The sequence below is a fragment of the Neophocaena asiaeorientalis genome, unplaced genomic scaffold (assembly GCF_003031525.2).
Source record: "Neophocaena asiaeorientalis asiaeorientalis breed wild unplaced genomic scaffold, Neophocaena_asiaeorientalis_V1.1 scaffold327, whole genome shotgun sequence".
NCBI classification, from domain to species: Eukaryota; Metazoa; Chordata; class Mammalia; order Artiodactyla; family Phocoenidae; genus Neophocaena; species Neophocaena asiaeorientalis.
The window spans coordinates 3,604,157-3,628,477 of record NW_020174560.1 but is presented as its reverse complement, the minus strand read 5'-3'; the positions used below and the strand labels follow the sequence as shown (position 1 = coordinate 3,628,477).

Here is a 24,321-nt window from a genome sequence, read left to right as displayed (position 1 = left end):
CCCCTGTAGATTCTGATTTGATGGATCTTACAGTGTGGCCTGGACACTAGGAATTTTAAGAACTCCCTAGGTGATTCTAACATGTAGCCAAGTTCAAGAACCACTGCGTTCGCCCCAGTTCCACAGCTCATCGACGACAGCTATTAACAGGTCCACCTTTATTAGTGAATACCTTCCAGAGTGCCAAACCCTAAAGGGTTAATCAACCACACACAAGGATGGAAATCTGACTATAGGGGTTGTTTTGTTTTGTTTTGTTTTAATGATACACAATTCTGGAAATATGTCTACCCCTCTCATTGCCTTCACACATTAAAAAAAACGTGTGACTGATTTTTTCAAATGCATCCCTACCAGTTGCCTCATCACTTGGAAGCCCCTGGCTTTCTCTTCCGGTCACTCCTCTCAGATCTTAAGGCACTATCACTGTCAACCTTTTGTTCCCAATGATAAGGGATCCAGAGCTTTGGAAACAGCAGCAATACAGAGCTATAGAGCTGAATGGTGCCCAAGAACCCAACAGTCTGAAATCCTTTGACCCCAAATCAACCAGCTTGTTGTTGGCAGAAGCCAGACAGGAACCAAGTCTTCTGATTCCCTGCTCTTCCTTCTACGCTCTTGTCATCATCTTCTTCTTCTTCTTCCTCCTCCACCTCCTTCTCTTCTCCTGCTTCTTCTTAAAAGCCTCTTATCATCCTTATCTGATTAATCCACAAGATAACCCGTCCCCTTGGACGGGGAAGGGATATAAGGGATGCCTCTGAGCTGTTTCCATCTCCAAGGCCAGATGCCAGAAGTTGTGGGGTCAACCCCTGAACAACCAAGTAACCTTCTAGCAAGTCATTTCCAAGTCTGATTGGTTTCTCTTCAAGCCAGGTGGGAGGGGAGACACTGAAATCTCAGGGGCTACCTCAGCGGAAGGTTTAGAGACTCTTTTATGCACCTGGCGCTGAACAACCTAGACCCAGAAAAGTCGAACAACGTGGCCAAGGGTACATAGCAAAACTGGGCGAGAGGTTTCTTCCAACTCAGGTCGATGTTTTCTGGTTTTGCTGCCGTGTTTGTGGTCTTTTCTCTGGAGGCTGGGTTGACACGACCAGGTCTTCTGCCCGGGTCAGTGCCTGACCGACGCCCTGACTCCAGGGCATCCTGGGTCCCATGTGTTGGTAAGGCTGAGCATCTCCTCTCCCGGCCAAGACGGGGAAAGCCTACCCTCTGCACGTTACAGTCAGAAAAAACTTCCAGAAAGAGAGGGGAAAGCGGGGCCGGGCAGCCTTTGCCTCCCACAGTGGGCTCTACCACAGGCGCACAGGTTTGCGTTAACTGGACAGAACGTTTTATTAATATTAATAAGTAATTAGGAACAAAGGGCCCCTTTATTTTTAGCTTTCTCTAATTGCGTAGTAATTGCTCATCAACAAAACAAATGAGCCCCGCTCATGGTACTGTTGCCATGGTACTGGGAGCCCAGCCTCCCTGCAGGACGATTGGCGGAGGAGCCCACTGCTCCCGCCTCCGGCTCCGCCCCTCCCAGCCACTGGCTTAAGGCAAAGCCCCAGCAACTGGGCGGCCAATCCCCTCCCAGCCTCAGGGCTGGGCTGGGCTGGGCTTCCCAGCGACCTTCCAGATTAAGTCCTCACAGCTCACGTGAAGGGATGTTAACATCCCTACCGAGAAGAGTCTTGCCCAAAGCGTCCTCCCCTGCTTCATGGCCTAGTTTCCTTCAGGCAGTGGCTAACTTCCTTCAGTTTTGTTTTAGCTAAAGGCTCCTTTCTAATAATGATCTTTAGCCCGGCTCACACTTACCCGACCGTGCCTCCTCTGGGCCTCCTTTGTGTGCCTTTGGTCTGAAGAGATTCAGAGACCAGAAGCCAGATCGGAAATGTCAGCTAAAGCCAGACAGAACCGTGATGTGAAGTCTGCAACAGCAGAAGCAGGTGCAAAAAACACATATAATGCCTCCTGAAAATGACCGGGCTCTCTCCGCCACCAGGGGTATGGGGAACTGAGCTGATGGCAGCGGTTGGTCTTGTTGAGGGTATGTTTCAAAGATGCAGAGCTTTGCAGGTACGGCAGGACTGGTACGATGGAGCGTCTGCTGACAGGCGCTGTCCGATGAGACAGACCTAGGCTCAGATCCTGCCTCTGACACCTCACACATGCTAAGCCACAGGTTTTGTTTTGTTTGTTTTTTTTTTTGCGCTACGCGGGCCTCTCACTGTTGTAGCCTCTCCCGTTGCAGAGCACAGGCTCCGGATGCGCAGGCCCAGCGGCCACGGCTCACGGACCCAGCCGCTCTGCGGCACGTGGGATCTTCCCGGACCGGGGCACGAACCCGTGTCCCCTGCATCGGCAGGCGGACTCTCAACCACTGCGCCACCAGGGAAGCCCTAAGCCACAGTTTTTAAACCTTAAAAATGGGAATGGGAATGACAGCACCCATTTCCTAGGGCTATGAGAATAAAATGGGATAAGGGAGGTGGGCTTAGCAGAGTACATGACTCACTCATAATACATGTGAGTTATCATTAACATATTACTGTTACCATTATTTTATTAAAATTGGCTAGGAAGTGTCTTTAGCATTCTGTCCACCACTTGCAAGATATCCTTCCCTCAAGGGACCTCCCAAGTGGGTTTGAATTTTGAGATGCCGGCTGGAACCCTCTGGTCCATGCCGTAGAGTGGATATCGCTGTGGCTCTCTCATCCTGACAGATCTAATTGCAACAGCCAATCACAGCTGTTCAAAAGCATTATTTGCCCACCTCCCATTGTGCAGGATCCCAGGATGGAAAGGGGAGACCTTTGTATTTATTAATGAGCATCCAGGAACAAAGGGCCCCTTTGTTTTCTGCCTTCTCTAATTGCACAGTAATTACTCATCTATAATAAGAACGAGGCTGACTGCCTCCTGGAGGATTGATGGTTCATATTGTTGGAGAAGGCAGGCACCACTCTGAGATAACGTGCAAAATATCTTCCAAAGACTCAAAATCCTGCCTTTCACTGAGGAGAACTCACCAATCAGGAAGAAGACTGAGGACACAAGATCACACTGAGAAGCTAGAGCGAAGGAGGGGGCATCCCAGGGAGGGTTAACCGGGTGTGGTTTCCTGGTGTTCTGAGCCAGATTTGAACAGAGGGACCAAAGATGAGGACAGAGGGAAATGGACTGGCAGAAAGGACGAGGGCAGTGGCTGCCATGAGGGCACAGGAATGGGAACCAATAGCCCCGAGCAGGGAATGAACAACAACTTGTTGGCAGAAGCAAAGGAGAACTGCTGGAAACGAAGGGGGCCTCCCCATGATGGAATGCCCTCCAGGGTCTGCATTGCTCTCCTCCCCTTGCTCCAGACCACAAACCCAGCACAGCCCCAGGGATTAAGGGGTCAGATTGGGCTTTGCTGGGCCACTGCCAGGTTGATCTTCCTTACTCGGTTCTGTCTTTGCTGAGTTCCACTGCCATAAAGAATATGAGCCTCTCTCTCCCACCAATAGGACTGTATCAATTGGGCTTTCAAAGTCTCCCTCTCCCAGACTCTAGCCTGTCTCTACCTCTTCAAGCCTATATCACCACCGCCCATTAGACAGCCTCCCACTGTCCCCCAACCAGCATGATGTGGAGCCCAGAGTTAGTCAGCTAACGGGGAAGAGTATCTCTTACTGGGCAGCTATATATGAACATTTATGGAGTGTTTACAATTTCATGGTTTGTCACTTGTCCTTATGCCTCCCCTCTTGTCTCTCTAATCCACCCTGCTGTCTGGCTTGTCTAACAAACAAATCTGATGTCACTTCTTGGTTTCAGGCCTCTCTGAGGCTCCCAGTCACCTAGGTGAATCCAGGCTCTTTAGCATGGCACTAAGGACCCCCTGCTCTGACTCTGCCCAGCTCTCTAGCTAGCTGTTGCCCTCAACCCCAGTGCATTTTATTTTCTAGTCAGAGTGAACCATTTGCAGGACTTCAAAATCACTCTGTTCTTCTGGTGGCTTTGCATAAGCTGTTTCCCTAGGCTCCCTGGGGAGCTCCTATCTGTCCTTTAAAAGTATAGATACTCGCTCCCCTGTGAAACCTTCCTCGACTTCCCCCCACAGCTCTGTGCTCCTCCTTTACCTGCCTTAGGCATCATATTGTAAGTATACATTAGTCTCCACGCTAGGCTGGGAGAGCCTCTAGGGCAGGGACTGTGCTCTGGAGTCATCTATGAGCTTCCAGGGCTGCCAGCATCAGTCTCTTTCCCCCCCTTTTATCAGTACCCAGATTTGCCTTTGGAAATCCATCCTTCTTCCACTGTGTCGGAGCTCCTTTAGCTCCTTTAGCTGGGTTTAGAGGGGTCAGATCCCACCCTCAGTGATTGCTCCTTGTAACCTAGGCCTTAACCAAATAGCACAAAGTTCTGGACTTTTGCTAGAATCCTGGACCACCTGACGCCCCTCTTCTTCTAGACAGGGTAATTGTGAGGCAGGAAACTGCTGTAGCCATTTTGCCATCATAGGAAACCAACAAAAAGACAATATCGAAATGAGAAGGAGGGCAAAGCTAAGAAGACTGCAGAAAATGAGCCCTGAACACATGAAGCTCACTCTTCCAATAGAGCTTCCAGGATGTCAGCCAATAAATCCCCTGTAATATTTGATCACACTGAGCTGGGTTTTCTGATACAGCTCAAAGTACCCTGAATCAAGGCCTAGGACGGTGCCTGTCACATATAATAATAATTACTGTTGTTGAACACTTAATAAGTATCCGTCAATTTCAACTCCACGGCAGATGTGCCCTGGGTCCGGTTCTGAAATCTGCATCTGAAAGGTTGGACTGTGAAGTCCTGGAGCCTGAGTCCTCAGCCAACACAGAGCTGGCAGCCGAGGCTGTCGGGCTTTCCCAGGACGTTCCTATATGTGCAGGGAGTCTGGGCAGCAGGTGAGTCCTTCATGAACAAACGTGGTTCCTCCCAGGGCTACTTAAAGGAGGCCAAAGACCCGGGTTCGAGTTCAGGGTTCTTTACCCTTGACCAAAGCCTCACTAACCAGGTAACCAGCTGTGTGACTTTGGATAAGTCACGTGACCACTCTGCAGGCCAGCTTTCTCATAAAAACAAACATGTAAAATTGAGCCCAAACCTTCTGCCTTTCTGCCCATCTCACGGGGTAGCTGCGGTAATAGATGTGACAGCCTTAGCTCTGTAGGAACACAAGGAGCCGTGATGTACCCAGGTATGTGCTCCTTTGATGACTCTCACCAACACGTGGGTTCACCAACTTTTGGGGCTCCCCAGATCCTGCAGTGCCCCCACCCAGCCCAGAGTACAAGGAGGGGATTCCTTTGCCCCTCTGTATTGGGCTCTATGTGCTGTTATAGAACTCTCAAGGGCACCATTCTTCCCACCCCTCCTCCAGACAGCAGGGCCTGTGCTCCCAAGCCAGCATGTGAGAAGGCCAACCAGCTCAGGGGGCGGGCACGGATGTGTCAGCCACTGAAAATAATTCCACTGATTTAAAAGACCATTAACATTCTCCCACTCCATTCACTTTAGGATTAACTCATACTTAGGTCTGGGCTTTGAGGCTAGTCACTAAATGCACTAGAGTTGATTTATCAAGTGCATGGTATTTCTATTACAAAATTATTGATTAGAGCTGATGTATTTTATCCTCAACAGAGTTGGTCCAAAAGCCCTTGGAAAATGAATGAAGATGAGGTCAGAGGTGGGCAGCTCTGCACATTATTATAAATTCACCGGGGTTACTGAAATCCAATGCTGGACTCTTTACGGGCAAAGTCCCGGCTCTCCCAGAAATGAAGATTTTAATGACAAACTGAGAAACAAGGTGCCCATGCCCAGAGCACAAGGCAGCGACTGGGAGATATATGTTCCGGGACAGTCTTTCAAGTATCTGGCTGGTTAGCAGTCCTAACAGCTCACAGATTTTCTCTCCCTCTGGGCTACTGTGCTGGCTCTATTCCAATGAGAGGGTGTCCCCGCGACCTTACCCACAGATGGGCCATCTTGGGGTCACAGCCCCCAGGGGATGCTTGCTGCTAGCACAAGGGAGCCTGGGCGGGAAAGAAGAGATGCCTGCACTGCAACCCCGCGCCCCACCCCCCTTTCCTGGACGTCGGATTCTGCTAACGGAGGCCCAGGAAAGCCATCTTGAGCAATAAAGGCAGCACAGCGATCCATTTTCCTTTTCTAAATGAAGCTGACAGTGCCAGAAACAACGCATCGTGGGAAACAGGGGCTTTCAGTGGAAGGAATCTCGATTCTCAGACCACTGAAGGCAAGAAGTGTTACCCGCCTTTATATGCCTTGGTGCCTGGCACAAAGCAAACCTTCGGTACAGGCTTGTTGAAAGCAACACCTGGGAACCCTAAGGCTTGTGCCGCAACCGGTGCAGACAATGTCCGCAGCTGGAGGAGTGAGTGGACTCCCTCAGCCCCGAACACACAGGAGGCAAAGGATTTCACTGGGGACGTGGAAGATGTCCTGAGACAAAAGTGGGGTGGGTCTGAGATCTACTCTCTTCCCCAAAGTGTTTACTTTATGGCTCAAGTTAAATGATTTATTCTATCCCCAGACTTGAATTTTACTGGAACAGAAACTCAGGGATGTCCAGCCACAGGGCAGCAAAGCCAGACCTAGGATTCAGGCGGGGGTGGGGGGTGGGGTGGGGATTTTCTGCTCTCTCTGCCTCTGTCCCCACCCTCTTCTGCTGCTCCCCATTCTGGGTCAATCTACGGCTTCAGCAGCCCCGAAGCCTGACAGTTCCAGCTTCTCCCTCTGCCATTGCCCACTCCTACCCCCGTGAAGACTGGGCCAGAAGGCCGGCTCCTCCCAGATCTCCCTTCCTGGGCCTCGGGGCCCTCAATCTGGCCGGCCTGCCGGCTCACATTCAATCCTGGTCCACCCCGACTGGGCCACATGCCACGGGCTACCATTTTGCACACTCTTATGGGGACTTCCTGGGCTTCTGTCTCCTCTGATAATAACTTGCACCCTGAACGTTCAGATCCCACCTGCGTCCTGCAGCGTTGGGTCACAGCCACCAACCAGCCTGGCTTTAGGAGCAGGTCCCAGGTGGCAACTACTGCTTCATCTTCCATCAACTTACGAAGGTTAGGGATGCCTCCAAGAGCTCTAAGAGACCTCTGCACTGTCTTATGATTTGTCATCACAAATGGAGGGGAGACCAAGTGTCCAGAGATGGCTGACCGCACACGCCCTGAACCCAGGGCAGAGGCTGCAGGACTGGGAAGCCTTCCTGGGGCGATGCTGGCAAACTGTGGCCTCCTCTTTGGATATTACAGGCCCCCTTCCTCTCCTCCACGCCCCTCCCCTCCCCTCCCCTCCCCTCCTCATGAAGCGGTTCCAGTAATCTCCACAACAGGAATGTCACCCCTCTCACCCCACTTCCCTTCCACCCTTTCTCCTTTTACCTTCACCAACCGTAAGAACAAATGCCGACCTCGACTAAGACCAAATGCATCCCCTGTCTGCAGACTAAGGATCTTGAGATCTTAATCCCTCTCCCCATCATATTTCATTTCCCCTCCGACCATGTAGACAGGGCTGCCACAAGGACCTGAATCCTTGAAGGGCTGGATGTGAGCTGGCAAAGGACTCAAGGAGTAGAGGGCTTGGAGAAGCCTTGCTGCTAGGCCTTCAGAAGTAAAAAAAGGCCTGATCTGTTCAAGAACCACAGGAGGAAGACAGGAACAAGGAAGAACTAACTGTAAGACTCCTTCCAACCCTGATTCCATTCTCTTTCACTATAGCTGGACACTATTAAGAGAGATCTCAGTTGGGAAGGCTAGAGCTGAGGGTGGTGACCCAGTCCTGGACTGGGGGAGCAGGGAGTGTGAGGGGAGGTGGTGGTGGCTGATGGCAGGAACATGGATCCAAGCCCTTTGGCAACATTGAAAATATGGAGCCCCTTCTCCTCCTGGCCCCCACGCTATCCTGCAGACAGCCGTGCTGTGCCGAGCTGTCCGAGGCCCTGTAATATCAACTCAACAATGCATGTTCTACAACTACGGCTACGGCTACCAGTACATCTACTACATGCATGCATTTAGTTCAGTCCCACAGAGACATACAATCTAAGAACAGGCAGGGGGTGTGAAATGTTTTACTGGACAACAGGTGTTTCAGAGCTGTAACTAATAAAAAAAAAAATCGAAAACGAAAGTGTACAAAAAAAGACATTTCTCGAGAGTTGGATATGAGTTTGTTTCTTGAACTGTTTCATCTGAACAAGCAAAAACATGCAAACCAGCTGGTACTAACAGGAAGCTGGACACTGAGAGAGGATTAATAGGTGTGGACAAACCTTCCCGCTGAGCGTGCTCAGAAGAGAGTTTGAGAGGAGGTGTGCAGATCCTAGTGTAAGAGAGGCGGGAGAGTATGCCTCAGAGACACTCTCACCGCAGCCCCAACCAAGCAAGAGAAAAGACAACAGAACATGACTCTCACACTCACCACCACCGTCAGGAGCTCATGTCACTAGATGGGAACAAAGCTGGCAAGTGTAAAGCACAGTAAGGGGTCCTGGCTGGGCTGGGGCTGGGCTGGGGCCGGGGCCTAAGACTCATACACAAACCCACCCGCGATGCCACCCAGAAATCAAATAGCCTGGAGATTCGAACCATTTCCCTCACTTGTCCGGGGGAGTCGTTTACCAAACTTGATTTAGGTTTTGGGGGAGGGGCATGATGAGGCCACTGGAACTGAATGGATACGATCAAAATAAACAAACAAAGTCTTGACTGAGCACAAGAAAAGATGACGTTTCAAACTTCCGGGTGAAGGTAAAAGAAAAGTGACACTGATAGTGAAGTCATCTAGGAGTCGCCGGGACCTCCCCCTGGGGGTCGCCCGAGCCCACCCACCTCAGGCCCAGGGCAGGCTGGCCCAGAGAAGTCGGCTGAGGTGGGTGCAGAGCTCCAGGCCCAGGGCCCTCCTACCCTGACACCGTAGCCCTGACGGATGCCGTTGCCCAGCTCATCAGAACCGAAGCTGCTTGCTTCCCACCCCACGGCCTCCGGCTGGAGCTTCTGCTCAGGGAGCTCCCCCGGCACGTCATAATAAGGAAGGGAAAACCCACACAAAACTGTGGAGCTTGAGAAAAATGAAAGTGCAAAGAGGGCCTTTCACAGTCCACCTGATCTCTAAGCCAAGCCTGAGAGCCCCTGGGGAGCAGAGGCCCTGTTTCCCACTGTTCTGAGTCCCCGGCCAGGTTCAGGTTCAGCATGGGACCAAGCCCAAGGGCGGCACTCCACAGACTCCCTAGACCAGCTTCTCCCTATGAGAGAATGCAGTTGAACTTGTAATGCCCCCCAACAGCCGAGGCTGGTGGGGGGGGGCGGCTGGGGGGCTGAAGGAGCATCCCTGTCCCCGGGGGAGGAGCTGGGATGGGTGGGGCAGGATTGCAGGAGGCGGTGAAGGTAGACCAGGCAATCAGCCCTCAGTGAGCCCCCCTGCTGGCCTGGGCCGATGCACACACCCAAATAAGTCTGTGTAGCCCCTCCCATACATGCCAAAATGCCACCCAGGGGCCACTATGACAGGTAAATAATTGGCCATCCTGCCAGACTTGGAGTCCAGATCATCTTCTAGGGGGAGGGAGGGAGGAAGGGGAGAGACCTTACAGGTCAAAATGCACTAAGAGAAAGACAGGTGGAGATCTTCCTTCCCCAGCCTTGTAACCCTGCTCCAGGTTCACAGGGGGTAGGGGGTGGGGGCCGAGCTACCCTGTCTACACGTGGGCAGGTGTCCTCCAGCCTGGGCAGTGTTCTGACTTTGGCAGGCACAGCCCGGTCATCACCCTCGGGCACACCCAGGCTGCACTGGGGGGTGCCCTACAGCTTCCTGGCCGAGCCTGCATCCTGGGGTGGGCACCTCCGAGCTGAGGATTTACTCCTTGCACTAACCCAGGCTGGTGTGGGCAGGGGGTCTGGGAGCACACTCCTGGAGAGAATTCACTAACAGTGCAGTGATGAGCATGGCTGACCTAGAATGGCCTGTGGGAGACTTTGCTCCTGATGGAGATGGCTACAAATAAAACACCACTGATCCTGAAAAAAAAAGGGTGGTTGGAGATGGCTCTGACCTTTGGGGTTAGGAGTTAGAGGAGATGGGTGGGACTCCCGCCTGGCTCTGGGGGTCTGGGAGAGGGCAGGGGTGGCAGAAGGGGGCAGAGACCATGGGGAGACCACTCTCAGACTCTCAAAGAACCCCATGCTGCCCTTTAAACTTGCCATGAAGTCAGGGAGAATGGGGGTGGGGAGAGAGGCAGGGTTAATTTTGGGTTAAAGTTTAGTTTCATAATCCAAGTTACAATAAGAAAGAAACTGAACGGAGAAAACAACAACCAACAACACTCAAAAATCTCAGGATTTTTCTTTTTGTTGTCCCTTCCCCCAGGCACAGGTAGGACAGAGGCTCATTTATCATGATACCAAAAAGCTCTCAAGTTAAAAAACCAAATGGAACAGGGAGACACTAGGCAGCTGTGCAACCCGCCCCCAGGGCAGGGGGACCAAGAGATGCTGGCCAGAGGGCCGGTGGGAGCTTCGGAGGCCGGCTGGGCGGGCGGAAGCCGAGGAAAGGCGCCTGGTGCCCCCGCCCAGCTCTCTGGCTAACGCCCTCAGCAGCCCCCTGAGAATTCCCTGGCCCCTCCAAACAAGCCCCCAGCGGGTGGCTCAGGGGAGTGGGTCCTTTGTAGCTTGAGGCAGTGCCAGTTTGCATGGAACGGATTTTTACTGACGTTTCCAAAGGGCCTCACTGTGCCAGTCTCTTACCACCGAGGGTTTGGGTCTTTTTGGCGTTTGCCCTCTGGGCTTTTAATGCCCCATTTCCTGGTACCCTCAGCAGCACCTCCCTCCCCCGGCCCTCCTCAGAGCCCTGTTACATCAAACTAAACTTCCCTGGGTGCTCCAGCACCCTGGCCGCGGGGTGTTGGGGGAGAGCTGCAAACCATGGCTCCCGGGTTTCGGAGGTGGGGGCCCTCTCGGTGGCCTGGGGGATGGGGGAGCACACAGCAGAAGCCCTGCTTGCTCAGGAAGGCAGAGGGCATCTTGGGGAGAGGGACAACGGCCCAGCTCCAGCCTGAGCCCACAGTGCCAGTGGGGAAAGGTTCCCAGCTCACCCCAAGGGTCCCAGACCCCCTCAAAGGTTGGATTTGGAGACCAAATGACCTGGGCGACCTCATGGGAGGGAACACCTCAATTTCCTTGGCGGCTAGAGTCTCGGAGCTCTCTGGTCTTGGCTCAGAAGAGAGTCTGGGATGGCCCGGGGGCTTCAGGAAGAGCAGCTTCACTCCCTGGGGTCAGGGTTGGCCTCACATTTGACCCTCAGGGACTCGGGGTTTAGCCCCGGATCAGCAAGCCCCCTTGCCAAGGGCAGCAGGGGCCAAAGGGGTGGGTTGCTCCAAGGCCAGGACCACATGGCTGGACTCTGAGTCTCCCTTGGCAACCTAGAGCTTCTCTGGCTGGGTCAGAGACTCGAGGCAGGGGGCCTTGTGAACCAGCAAAAGCCAAGGAGGGAAATGCCCACGGGTGCCCTGAAGCCGGTTGTCAGGTGAAGGGGCCCGTCCGAAGTCCAAAAGAAATCCATTTTTTCTCTTTCGAGGGAGGGAATCATCATCTACCTTTGGTTTGCGGTCCCGGGACTGACCCCCCGCTGGGGCCGCCCCCCGCCCCCCTCCGGGCTGTGGTGAGAGTGGTGGGCAGACGCAGCCACACATCCAACAGGGCCTTTACCTTCCCCTGCACACTGGGCATGCCTGGGAGCCGCCTGGCCCGCACACCTTCCTACCTGATCCTCGTGCTGCCGCCACCGCTGCCGCTGCCACTGGTCCATAAGCCGCTGCTGGGAAGCCTGGCAGAGAGAGAGGAGCTGGGGTGAAGGAGGGTCCTGGAAAGGGCCACGGACAGACGCGTCTCACAGGCCATGTCCCCCGCCCCGACACAGAAGACGGGGGTGGGGAAGGGATGTCCACGGGCCGGCCTTTGGGAGGGACATGGATAAGTGGCGCTCGGGCTTCTGGAAGGCACAGCATCTTTAGGCGTGTTTGATTGTCACACATTTGTCACCCGGGAAACTGGTTCTAGACGGCACACCAAAATAACGGAAGAGAATGAAGAGTAACTTCTCTTGAGAGCAGGGCGAGCTCCCTGCGGCCCCTGCACGGGCACCTTGGTGATTCCCCAGGGCTTGTCAAGAGCTGGGTGGGGTCGAGCACGGCCCGGTCACAGGCAAGGGTCCCTGTGGTGCAGTCAGCCCTGAGCCATAGGCAGGAGGCCTTGGGGGTGGCCTCTTGACACTACAGGCACCTTGGCCGGGAGACGGCTTAAGCCTAGCTGTTCTCCTGAGGCCTCAGGCTGGCTTGGCCATCTTGACTCCACACTTCAGTGCCAGCAGCATCACGGCCCCAGGCCTAGGGGTGAAGCATTCTGGGGGTCCAGCTCGGGGAGGAAGTGTGGGGCCGCAGAGACCGACGTGGGGTGGGCCTGTGTCTCTGGAGGCACATGAGGGGGATTTAGATCTGGTTCTTCTGTCTGAGCTCCACCGTCCCAATCAAGTTGGCATTGAAGGGTCTCCTGGGGGTTTTGATCTGACAACGCACCAGGCAGCAAGGCTGTCCCAGCAGTGGGACTAAACGTCAGAAGGACAAGGTGACCCAGCGTGGCTGCAGAGTGTCCAGGTGAAGGAAGAGGTGGGCACGTCCCCTCCCCCGGGCTTCTTTCGGCCACTAGCATGTTCACGCACGGCCACGCCCTGGGACACACACAGACACTCTCCCCCACGCGTGGAACAATCTACCTCCAAGCAGACGCTCGGAGGCCTGATCCCAAGACCCGTGTCCGGTGCCTGTGGTTTTAAATGATGTGCCAGAAGCCAGCAGCAAGCAAACAGCCCAACGGAGGGGCTCAGCGTTGGCCACTGAGCCTTCCAGATAAGGAGCTGCTACAGGACGAGGACGGTAAGGGAACATGCACCGGGGAGCAGGGGAGGAGAGAGAGGGCCGTCCCCCAAACACAGCAAACTAGAAGCCCGCTAAACTCTAAGACTATTGCCCTAGCTACACAGAACTACTGGGGAGGAAAGAAGTTCAGAAGGGAAGGAGCTATACTAGAAACGTCAGGCTAAGCTACTTCAAATGCCAATGAAAAGAGACATACTTGCATTTAAATATGGTAATAGGGCTGTTGAAGGGGGAAAAAGAAAGATCCAGGTGAAATAAATGTACACAGCAATGACCCCTGCCTGCCAAGACCAGGGAAGGGACTCCCCCACCAAGTCCCCTCCCCATTTCTTCCAGGCAGGATCTAGATTTCTGAAGATGTGGTGCTTGTGCAAAGTGCTGAAGGAAAATAAGGAAGATGTCAAGTTATTTCTCCCCATCCCAACTCTACGCCAGGCTCTGCTGCAGGCCCGGAGCAGGGCTCAGGGGACCCTGAGGGAGAAGGATGAGGGCGGGGACAGGAGGAAGGTCCTTATTCTTTTGTACTCTCTCACTTCTTACTTGAAACAGGTTTCCTTGGAAGCATGAAAAAAATGGTGTTGGGGGGGAGGGAGGGGGGACAGAGCTGGGGGAGGGGAGTTGAGTCAGTAAGAAGACTTAACAAAAGCTCTCTTTTCTGGAGTTGAGTGCATTTTGGACAAAAAGTCCAAGAGAAAGAGAGAGGAAAGAGGGAGGGAAAAAAAAAACCTGATCCAAGAAAGGAAATCCATTATCCCTAATCTCAGATAAAGGCTCCTGCTGGAGATGGCTCAGCAGATACTGCTAAGGGCTGAATTTAAACTCGACCATCAAAACGGGGCTCAGCGGAGTGACAGGTGTTGGGGTGGGGGAGCAGGGGAGGGGAGCCCCCCAGCGTGCCCAGAACAGCAGAGACAGCCCTCACACCACCCACTCTGTGGCGACACAGCCCGCCGTTCCCCCCGTCCCCCCGTGCAGCCTGGCCTCCTTGGGAATCTCCTAAGCAGGGAGGAGAGAGCGCCGCCCCAGCATCTTGCCCCGGGGCTGTCTTCTTGGTCCACTTCCCCAGCTCCCTGCCAACCCCCTCCTGTCCTGGGAGGCCGCCCAGCCTCACCGGTCACCCCAAATACGTTCTCCAGATGACCTGGCAGCTAAGCCACTGATGCTATTTCTAAGGCCAATGGGCTCTCCTTGGTGGCGGGGCTTGTGGGGGATGCGTGAGCACAGATCCAAGAAAGGGGTGTGTGTGTGTGTGTGTAGGTGCTGGGGCTGCCCCAGCCAGGGGCCGTCATGGGCCTACAGCTGTCCCCATGGAGTGCAGCCTGTCTCCAGGACGGCAGGAGGGACCTGGGGACCAGGAGCTTCCAGGGCTGGACCCGGAGGAGGTGGAAGAACAGGGAGAGCCTTGCAGATTCGGCTTCTGGTCCTGTGCTCAGCATCTCTCCCCAGGCCCTCAGGAGCCAGGGGTCACCTGTGGCAGACTCCCTCCTTGGGAAACCTCTTATTTTATTTTTGAAGGGTTGGGGGTCTGGGTTGCCCTGGCAGGGGGTATTCAGGGGATTACTGCAGGGCATTAGGCAGACCTGGCAGGGCTCAGGGCTTCTTGCTGGGGCTGAGGCAAGCGTGGCAGAGCCCCTGGTCCATGAGTGCCCGTGGCCACCCTAGCACCCCACTGCCCAGATGACCGTCCCCCGTCTGCTGCTGGCAATGCGGAGAAGGGCTCCCTCCTCGACACAGCCTGTCCGGCCAACGCGTGAACGGGGCAACCAGGCTTCTCCTCGTGTGGCAGGTTAGCCCGATAGCCAAGTGCACAGACACGAAGCCTGTCTGGGTTCAAATCCCGGCTTAGCCACTTACTAGCTGAGTGACTTTGGGCAAGCTGCCTTAACTTTTCTGTGCCTTGGTGTCCCCATTTGTAAAAGAGATGGCGATATTAGTCAGAGATTAATAGATGCAAAGTGCTTACACGAATGCCTGCCAGGAAGTAAGCTTCAACAAGTGTTAGCTCTCGTTCTGATGAAGCCCATCAGGTCTCTGTCCAGCCATCAGCCCTGCCCTCAAGACAGGGCTCTCCCTCATGCAGGGCTATTCCACCTTCTCCGGGGTTGGCCACATGGTCAGACGGTCATTAGCACACAGGAGGCCTGAATTCCTACTGATAACAGTGGTCTGGAATCTTTCAGGATGTCCCAACTTCATGATGTCATTTTAGTGCAGCTAAATTTCCATACCTCAAAATTAGAATATGCGTTCTTTTCAGCTCTAACAACCGGGCCAAGCCAGCTGGCGTGACCCCAGTGGCTTAATACCTCCCATTTCTTAGCAGTGAATCAGGCAGCAACGAGAAAAATGTTTTGCTAATAAAACCTCAGGACTTGAGAGCTATACATTGCCTACCTGGCGACTCAGGTGTTAGGAAGGTAGTATGCCCCACCTGTTAGAGAATCTTGCATTCAAAAAGAGGCTGCCTGGGTACGAAAGAACGAAGCCCTAATGGTGGAATTCCAGGCACGGGCAGGTGCCACGCCTTCTAGGAGCTGTCATTCAGACCTAAAGACCCAATCTCACCAGCCTGGAGCTCCTCGCCCCACCAGCTCAATAAAAGGATCACTGGGTTTGGCATCAAAGCCTGGCCGCCAGCCTCAGCTGCCCCTGGCTTGCTTTATAACTTGAGCACCGTGTTTCACTTCTCTGCGCCCCGAGTAACCAACTCCTGTCTCCTGCAAGGAGGTCAAGCCAGATGACCTCTAAAATCCCTTCAGCTCTGAGCCTGCAAGGGCCTGTCTTGCTGGTGTAAGAGGATGACAAACCCAAGTCCCTCTGTCACTGGAAAGTGGTACCTCTGGGGTTGGCACCACCACACTCTGGGCTAAGTAACTCGTCTAAGTGAGAGCTGTTGCCATCCCACTGACAGTGGACGAGATGCTTTTCTGGACTTTCTGGATCTCTGGGAATTTAGCGCCAGTTAGAAGTCAACGGCACTTTTGGTTTTCTGGAGGCTTCTACGACAGCACAGCTACTTTTTATTGCTTCTGTGTGGCACTTACCAGTTTTTGCCTTACCTAAGCACAGTTATTTTTATGTGCACATCTGATGTCTCCTGCTGGGTGGCAAATTCTTGTAGGGTGGGGACCGAGCCCCGTGTCCCACTTGGGACCTAGTCTGGAGTCTGTCCCACCTTAGATTCTTGTGGAACATCAGCTGGTATGATGACGGTCAGATGCCCTAAGGTGGTGGAGGAGGGCCAGGGCTCAGAGGCACTGCTCTGGGTAAACTGAGCTGAAAGGTAGCACTGCCTGCATGTCTAGCTGCCTCTCCACTCCCGTGACCCTGCAGCCCAGGGGCAGCAAACTCAAATGCCTACAGGAGAGGGCCGGCAACGACAAGAAAGAGCACCTGCTCTGTCTAGCGGACTATCCTTACCGCTGGCCGCTCACTGGACCACTTGGGAAGTTTTCACAAATGCTGAGGCCTGGGTCCCACTGTCGGAGATGCTGATTTATCTGGTTTAGGGTGCAGCCTGGACAGGGGGACCTTTAAGTGCTTCCCAGGTGACCCCAGGGTGCAGCCGAGGGGGAGAACCTTTGGTGTAAGGGCTTTCAAAAATTGCAAAAGGTTGGGGCTTCCCTGCTGGCGCGGTGGTTGAGAGTCCACCTGCCGATGCAGGGGACACGGGTTCGTGCCCCGGTCCGGGAAGATCCCACCGCGGCTGGGCCCGTGCGCCACGGCCGCTGAGCCTGCGCGTCCGGAGCCTGTGCTCTGCAACAGAAGAGGCCTAGACCCAAAAAAAAAAAAAAAAAAAAAAAAATTACAAAGGTTAAATTGAGGTGTACATCTGCGTACCCTGTCTCCCGCTAACCTTGTGGAAGGAAAGGCCCTCCTGAGAACACGGTGGAGAATCTAATCCTTGAGACCATCTCCTCTGAGATCCACTTCAGGGTCTCCGTTCAGAGCAGCGGGTTTCTAGCCTGGCTGAGGGAGCTTTAGCACACAAAGAATCGGGTAGGGCCTTTGTCTCTCTTTTAAAGGCCTTCCAGATGATTCTGATGTATGCAGAGATGCACAGGATCCTCTGTGGGATCAAGGGCAGAGAATCCTTGATTTAGAGGAAGTCTTGGGGTGTCCTTGGTTTTTAGTAAACACTGAAGGGCCCCACTGTCCTGTCCACCACGGGGTATTAGGTCACGGACCTCTCACTTTGCGTCCTCTCCCCTTCCTGGTTTGAGAAGATGCCGCCTGGGATACAGTCCTGGCTTGGTCACTACTTAATTCTGTGACCTTGGATGAGTGAATTCTGAGGTTCCTTAGGGCTCTGACAGGCTGTGATTTCTGAGGGGCATCTTTAGAAAACTCTCTCATAATGTACACTACAAGGAAAGACAATTTTTCCTACATTGTGCTTGCTTTAAGCACTCTCCACCCCCTTCCCCAGCACGCCCTGCATCTCCAGGAGGCGTGTAGAGCTGCCCAGGGTCCCTCTGAGGGTGGGCACTGTCACCCACCTGCAGCTGCTCCAGGCAATTCCTCCTGCCTCCCTCTTCCTCTGATGCCTGGGCCCTGCCCCCAGAGATTCTGATGATATGTCTGGGTGCAGCCTGGACAAAGGAAACTTCCAGTGCTCCCCAAAGCATGGCCGGAGCTGAGAACATGGCTTTAGGCACTGCTTGCTGGGGTCCTGGGGAGGCAGGAAGCAGAAAGCTCTCCCTGGGGACTCTGGCCCGGCATCTTTCTCCAGGGGGGCCGTATTACCTCCCAACAGAGAGCTGGAGCCCACAGTGCCCTTGCTCACCTAGAACTTTTGCAGGGACCGACCTCAGAGGCCTCCGTAACTCCCGACCCATTCTCAGCCCCTTATGCGCTCACTAAATATTTATTGAGCACCTACTAAACACACACACTCTCTGCCCTCACAGAGCTTCCAGTCACCAGTCCTGACGGGAAAGGGGTCTCCAGCTGCGGGCCCAGGCTGCACACAAACCAACTCCCCGCAAAGGAGAGAAACTTGGCTACCGAGAAGCAGGGTTTTGGGCTAGAGGGGAGCTCTGGCCACTCTGCCAGCAAGAAGGGGGCCTCTACCCTGGGCCCACCTAGCTTGTAGCCAGGCCCCTGACTGTGTGTACTATAGGGTCTTCTCATAGCTGAGCTCAAGACATGGGTGTGGCTACACCAAATCCTGCTTGGAGAGGGAAGCAGCGATCAGAAGACTCAGCCTTGCAGGACGGTGGAGGGTAGAGGGTGGCCATTCCAGCTAATTCTTTCCTCCAAAGTCCAGCAAACAAAAGGAAAGGGAATGGAGGCATTCCCATGGCTATGATCTTGACCTATAGCCCCTAAAGGTCTTACCACTTCAATTCAGTTAAAAAAAATCACCAAGCTAGGCCCTTGGTACACGTGACCAAGACACAGGTCCCTCATAATTCTTTTCAGTCAGGACCGACCGAGCTGGGGACAAATCCTTCCCTTTCTGGGCCCTAAAGAGTTCTAGCTTTGGCCTGACTATCTGGGGCCTTGGGGACAAGGCAAGGTTTCTCCGCAGTGCTGGCCAGAGGGCCAGTATCAGGAACGGCTGATACATTACAAGTGCTCCGCCCTGGCTCCTGGCCCTAGGAGGACTCTGTTCCGCATTGCTCTCTCTCTAGCAAGACTTCAAGGGTGAGAGTGGCCACAGGGAGCTCACTCCAAAGCCAGCCTTCGCTGCTCTGTGACAGCAGTTTGTGGTCCTGGCTAGCCCAGGGACACCCACTTGCCCACAGAACAAACGTCAGTCTGTCAGAGACCAAGACCAAGACCTTCAAAGTGAAGGCGTTTCAGACTCTAGTTTCTAAGGAGACATGAGCAAACTATGCTGAGAGTTTCTCCTTCTCTCCTGCACCACCCCTCCCCTCACTCCTCATAAAACTGCAATTTCTGCTTTGCAGACGCTCTCCCACCTACCACCAATGGGTGTCAGGACAAGCCACTGGTCTGACCATTGGTCCTGCTAGAGCTCACTGTGCAGATGGCTTTTTTTTTTTTTTTTTTTTTTTTTTTTTGCGGTATGCGGGCCTCTCACTGCTGTGGCCTCTCCCGTTGTGGAGCACAGGCTCCGGACGCGCAGGCTCAGCGGCCATGGCTCACGGGCCCAGCCGCTCCGCGGCATGTGGGATCTTCCCGGACCGGGGCACAAACCCATGTCCCCTGCATCGGCAGGCGGTCTCTCAACCACTGCGCCACCAGGGAAGCCCTGCAGATGGCTTTTTACATGTCCTGTTCTCAGTTTCAGATGTCCAATTGCCAGTCAAAGAGTCAACATTTTGCATTCTCCCCATAGGATCTCTCACTGAGCCATTTAAATCTAAATGGCCTAAACTCTCCTGGGCCTCCTCTCTTTGCCTACTTTCCCCAGCTTCGTTCTTTACGGGCCTGTGCAAGGGCTCGGCACAATTCCAAACACCGGCCCTATAGCACCCATGTCTGTGCACCAGGACAGCACACCTTCAAGTCTTGAGCACCCCAAGACTTTTTGCTGAAAGATCCCAGGCTCCCACCTTGGCCCCATCACTAGCTCTGTGAGTAAACTAACATCTGTGATCTCAAGCTCTCTCTCCTGTAAATGCAGAGTCCGTCACTTTTTGACTCCTGAGACAGGCTATTTTAGGTTTTGAACTGGGCACTGACCGGTGGACCATGGGACGGTCAGGGGGTCTTGGGGGAGACTCCCGGGAGGTGAGGGGGAGGCATTCTGGGGGCTCAAGGCGGCTGCTATTTACCAACCGGTACAGAAATCATTAAAAATTTGAACAGCCGGCGGATCACGCCGCTGTACGTCAGCCCTAGGCGACAAGGTGATGTGTAGAACCTTCTCTGTCCCTTTGTCTCCTCACCTTTAAAGCAGAAGAGATGATGAGAAAATGATCCTTACGCCGATGATAAGAAGAGCAGCTGCCACTGGGGCGCTTTCCACGGCCAAGAGCCTCCCCCCGACCACCTCAGTGAGCCCTCAGTGCAATACCCCCAGGAAGACGTTACCTGGTGGAGGACTCGGGTCCAGAGAGTTAAGGTTAAAGGAGACCATGCACAGCATGGCTAAAAGCCAGGTGGCAAAAATCCCATCTCCCACGCTCACTAGCTGTGCCACCCAAGACGAGTGATGTAACCCCGCCTTGGCCTCATTTGGCTCCTCTGTAAGCGCGACTAATTACCTCCTTTTAGGGCTGCCGTGAAATTCAGCGCGTTGGTGGCACCGGTGCCCCATTATCTGGCACCGGGTGAGCTCTCAGTAAGTGGAATAATAACTTTTATTTCTATTTTTATTATTATTGCCCAAGGTAATAACAGTAGCGTGGCCTTCCTATTCTAAAACCCTATTAATTTACACGACATTCCACATACAAAGGGCTTTAATAGATACCATTTATAATTTGCCTGTGAGTGATAAGGATACGTCTTATCTGAAGTACAAGGTGGGTAATGTGACGGCAGGAGGCGAGGGGCTCGCAGGGGCTCAGGGAGGGCCTGGCTGCGGTGGCTGAAGACCCCAGAGCTCTGGTGCTCGCCCGTCAGCTGCGCTGGCGGTCGCTCCTGCCCTTTTGCCCTTGGATTTGTTCAGTCCCTCCCAGCTCTTCTAGGAAGGGCTCAGCCAGAGGGACCTCTGGGGGCCCTTCCATCTAGTGGAAGCCTGCTCTCTCCTCTGTTGCCAGCACGTGCCCCAGAAAGCAGGGCTATGTCTCTCTGCTTCGTCACTGTGTCCCCAGCTTCTGGGGCAGGGCTGTGACGCAGCAGGTGCTGGTCAGCAAGTGCAGAATGGGTGGAAGAGGAACGGATGGGTACAACAGGGTGGGCAAGAAAGGGGCTCCACCTGCTCTAGGCCTTACCTGAATCCTAGCTTGTTCAAGGGTGGTGCCAGAGGTCAGACGAAGAGAGTGTGGAGAGGCCCTAAACCAGCTCCACTAAGAGAGATGCAGGACAGGCCCCACACCCTCCCCTGCAAACCCAGTCTTGCCCTGAGGCCTGCTCGGGCTCAGAGCAGGGCAGCAGGGCTTCCGAGGGGGGTCAGCAGCTGCACTCTCGCTCTCCTGTCCTTCTCTAGGTGACTGCAACTGGGCAAGGCTCTTGGCCTCAAAGGAAGCCAGCCCTGGGCAGCCGGCACCCAGGGTCCACTGGGCCAGCTCAGTGCAATCCAACAGGGAACAGCCTAAGGCAACGGTGGGGACGGCACCCCTGGTTCACAGAGTGTCTGCCCGTGATTCCCTAGGTCTGGGAAGAAGTGGCATCAGCTTTTCAGTGCTAAAGTCTGTTATCCAGCTGTCCTGGCCCAGGTAATAGGACAGCACCTGCCCAGATGGGGGCCACAGAATCATCAACAGAGGTAGGAACGCTAGGGAGGGAAGCCACGTAATGCTTCTGGGCCCTTACACTTGCTAATCCCTGGACGTGGGGTACCCTTCCCTCACTGGCTGCATGGCAAACTCCTATGTGCACCTCAAAACCCAGTTCAGATGGTGCCCCTTCTTGAAAGCTTTGCTGGCAGTCAGTGACTCCCCAACCCTGCCACCCCTTCCCCCACCCCGTCAGACCACAGGGGGATACATCTGGCTGCCTGTGCGACGCCCCTCCAGGCCCTGACCTCCTCACTCGCTTTATCAGGACCCCTTCCCAATGCCCACAGAGGATCTAGCCCCCGGCAGGTCCTGAGGACACCGTCCGGCACACTACCGAGAATGCGCTCTCATGGCCCACCCCCAACGGAAGGCACTGGCACCACAGGCAGTGACCCCATTGGTTGGGTCTCTCTGAGGCAGGGGATCCAAGCTGACCTGGACTCAGGGAAAATACCTCGGGGTAGGACTCTGCTCTGCCTTTTCAGCCTGGGCAGAAGGAGGGAACGGGGGCCCATCTTGGCCTTCCGGTTTGTCCTTGGCTGTCCTAGACGCATGAGCTGCCCATCCCTCAGGCCTGGCACTGCCGTCTGCCTATAATCTCACACTCTGTTGTTGTTGTTTTGTCTTTTCTAATGCCTGGTCAGTGACCCTCTCAACAACCTGTGAGGAAGGGGATAAGACAAGGAGATCAATAGCCCCATTGGACAGATGGGGAAACTGAGGCCCAGAGGTGGCCTTACTGTCCCAGCAAGCTGGGGACAAGAACTCAGTCTCCCGACTTCCCTCCTGAGAACCGGGGTCTCTGGCTTTGGCACCCCGAGTCACGTTTCCCTTTTGCATGCAGAGGAGTTTCAAGAGGCGTGGAAACCTGCTGGAAAGTGAAACCCGCAATCCCGTCAGTTCAGACCGCTCCAATTCATTTCCGCAAACATTTATTATGTGCCTATTAGGCACCATGCTCTGCTTTCATCACCTGGGAATAGCGTCAGCCCCTGATCTTCTACGCGACAGGAGGAGCACGGGAGGGCATCCACAGCTCATGCCAGAATAGGGGTGGGCTGCGGAATTTTACTTCCTCATTTTCTTTTAAAGCAGCAGCTACACTAAGCCTGACTTAATATTCAAATGAGGGATGAGCCCCCAGTACCCACAGGGCCAGGTGGCGTGGGAGCGGGCTGGCCACAGGAGGAGCTCGCTTGTGATTCCAAATCCGCCTGTGGATCCGATCTGTGAAGGGGGTAATCCCCAGAGACGAAGCTCTGGGCTGGAGGGAGGTGCAGATGAGAGGGCTGGTGATGAAGCAGATGTGTGCGGGCTGCCGTGTCAGGTGGGGCTTCCCTTTACGAGGGAGCATTTCTGTCTACAGTGCTGAAACATCTAGCTGCGGGCACCTGGGACTGTGGACACGTCAACAGGCCTGGGAAGCCGACCATCCCATCCTGGCACGTCCAGGTGGGCTCCCCTACCCGTCAGGAGCCAGCCATCACTCACTGGGAGGGCTCCGTTCTGGAACCCAGGCAGAAGCACCGAGCCAGGCGGCACTGGCAGAGCTGAGGACCTACCGCGTCGGGGTATACCAGGGTTCCCCCTGAGGGCATTTCTGGGGTAGGGGGTGAGGAAAGAGCTTCCTACAAACTTAAGCAGAGGAAAGTCCTGAGGTTTAAACAGACACCCGAGTGAGGGGTCAGCCCAAGCCGCTGGTTTTGTGATTCCACCACAGTGGCCCTGGAATCGCCTCCCCTGACAGGGTCACGGAGGCTGGGAAGGAGGCCTGCTCCTCTCTCTTCAAGAACTTGACCAGAAAAAGCATCACTTTTTCTGGTGGGAGTACGAGCACAGGTTTCCCGAGTGGGGGCTGAGCACGAGGGCCTCCGCCATGTGGGTGGGCTGGGGAGGGGTGGACGGAAGGCCTCTGGAGTCGCTCCCTGCAGTGGCCCAGGTTATCCATCCAGGCAGGGCCCCAGGCCTTTGGTGTGGCAGCTATCAGCACGTCTGAACACTTCACGCGTGTTGTAAACCGGAGGGAACTGACAGGTTGGTGTGAGCTAGCTCAGGAAGCAGCCCCTTGCCCCGGGCTGCTTTCCCCAGTCATCTGGCATAAGGCAAACTCCTTCCCCTTCCCAAAACTCAGGCCCTCTTCCCTCTGCTTTCCACATTCAAGCCACGGCCCTCTGGATAAGACAGACCACTAAGACTTGGTCTTTGCTCCAAGACTAGACGATGTGACCGAAGCTTACACTGCAGAGCCACAACTGAAGATGGGCTACAGCAGCTTCTCCGCCAGAGAGAACAGGATATCCTTGAGCTATGGCACCTCTACTCAGACCGCACCCCCTCCCTCGGTGTGGAACAGAATGACTATCTTTTAGAGGGACCAAAAATCAACCAGCACCTGGGAACCATCCATCATCAGACTGGAGACATGGAAGGCAAAATACGTGGTGAGCAGTTGTGAGTTCCGGATCCAGCAACCACGCAGGCATCACTAATCAACCACAGCTCCCTTTCTGCTGAGCTAAGACTCGGCCTCAAGATCATTCTTAAGCCAGTGCTCCAGGAAGCCAGTCCCCATCAGGCAACATCAGCACCTGAATGAAATCTGTTTTCCATCACTGAGAATGTAGAAGCACAAACTGGTACTTCCTGAACCAGAGTCCCAGGTTTCCCCGCCTGGAACCTGTACCACCCGGCTGTTCCCACACAGTCATCCTAGGAGGGAGGTGGCAGCACTGAGCCAGGGATGCTAGCCTGACTCTCCTGGCTGCCCCCAGGGCCCTGTGTCTGAGGTCACTTCAGTAGCCAAGGCTGTGGCTCAGACACTTTTTTGACGGTTGGGGCTGCATTAACCCTGCTGTCCCAGTAGAGCTGAAAGACCCCCAAAGGGCCGCAGCCAACCTGAGGCAGGGGGAGAGGAACAGAGCCCCGAGAGGAAGAGGCAGAGAGGAGGAGAGGCAGTGCAGAAAGAGGGGAGCATTCTTG

General features: G+C 54.4%; 1 protein-coding gene across 2 annotated transcripts in view; it reads right to left on the bottom strand.

The window, feature by feature from the left end:
- MSI2 (musashi RNA binding protein 2) overlaps nucleotides 1-24,321 on the bottom strand; it is a 384,024-nt gene that overhangs the window by 18,612 nt on the left and 341,091 nt on the right. For both annotated transcript variants that reach the window (XM_024757692.1, XM_024757693.1), the window contains one exon: nucleotides 11,815-11,877. In XM_024757692.1, coding sequence (XP_024613460.1) covers nucleotides 11,815-11,877 — 63 coding nt within the window. The remainder of the gene's footprint in view (nucleotides 1-11,814; nucleotides 11,878-24,321) is intronic.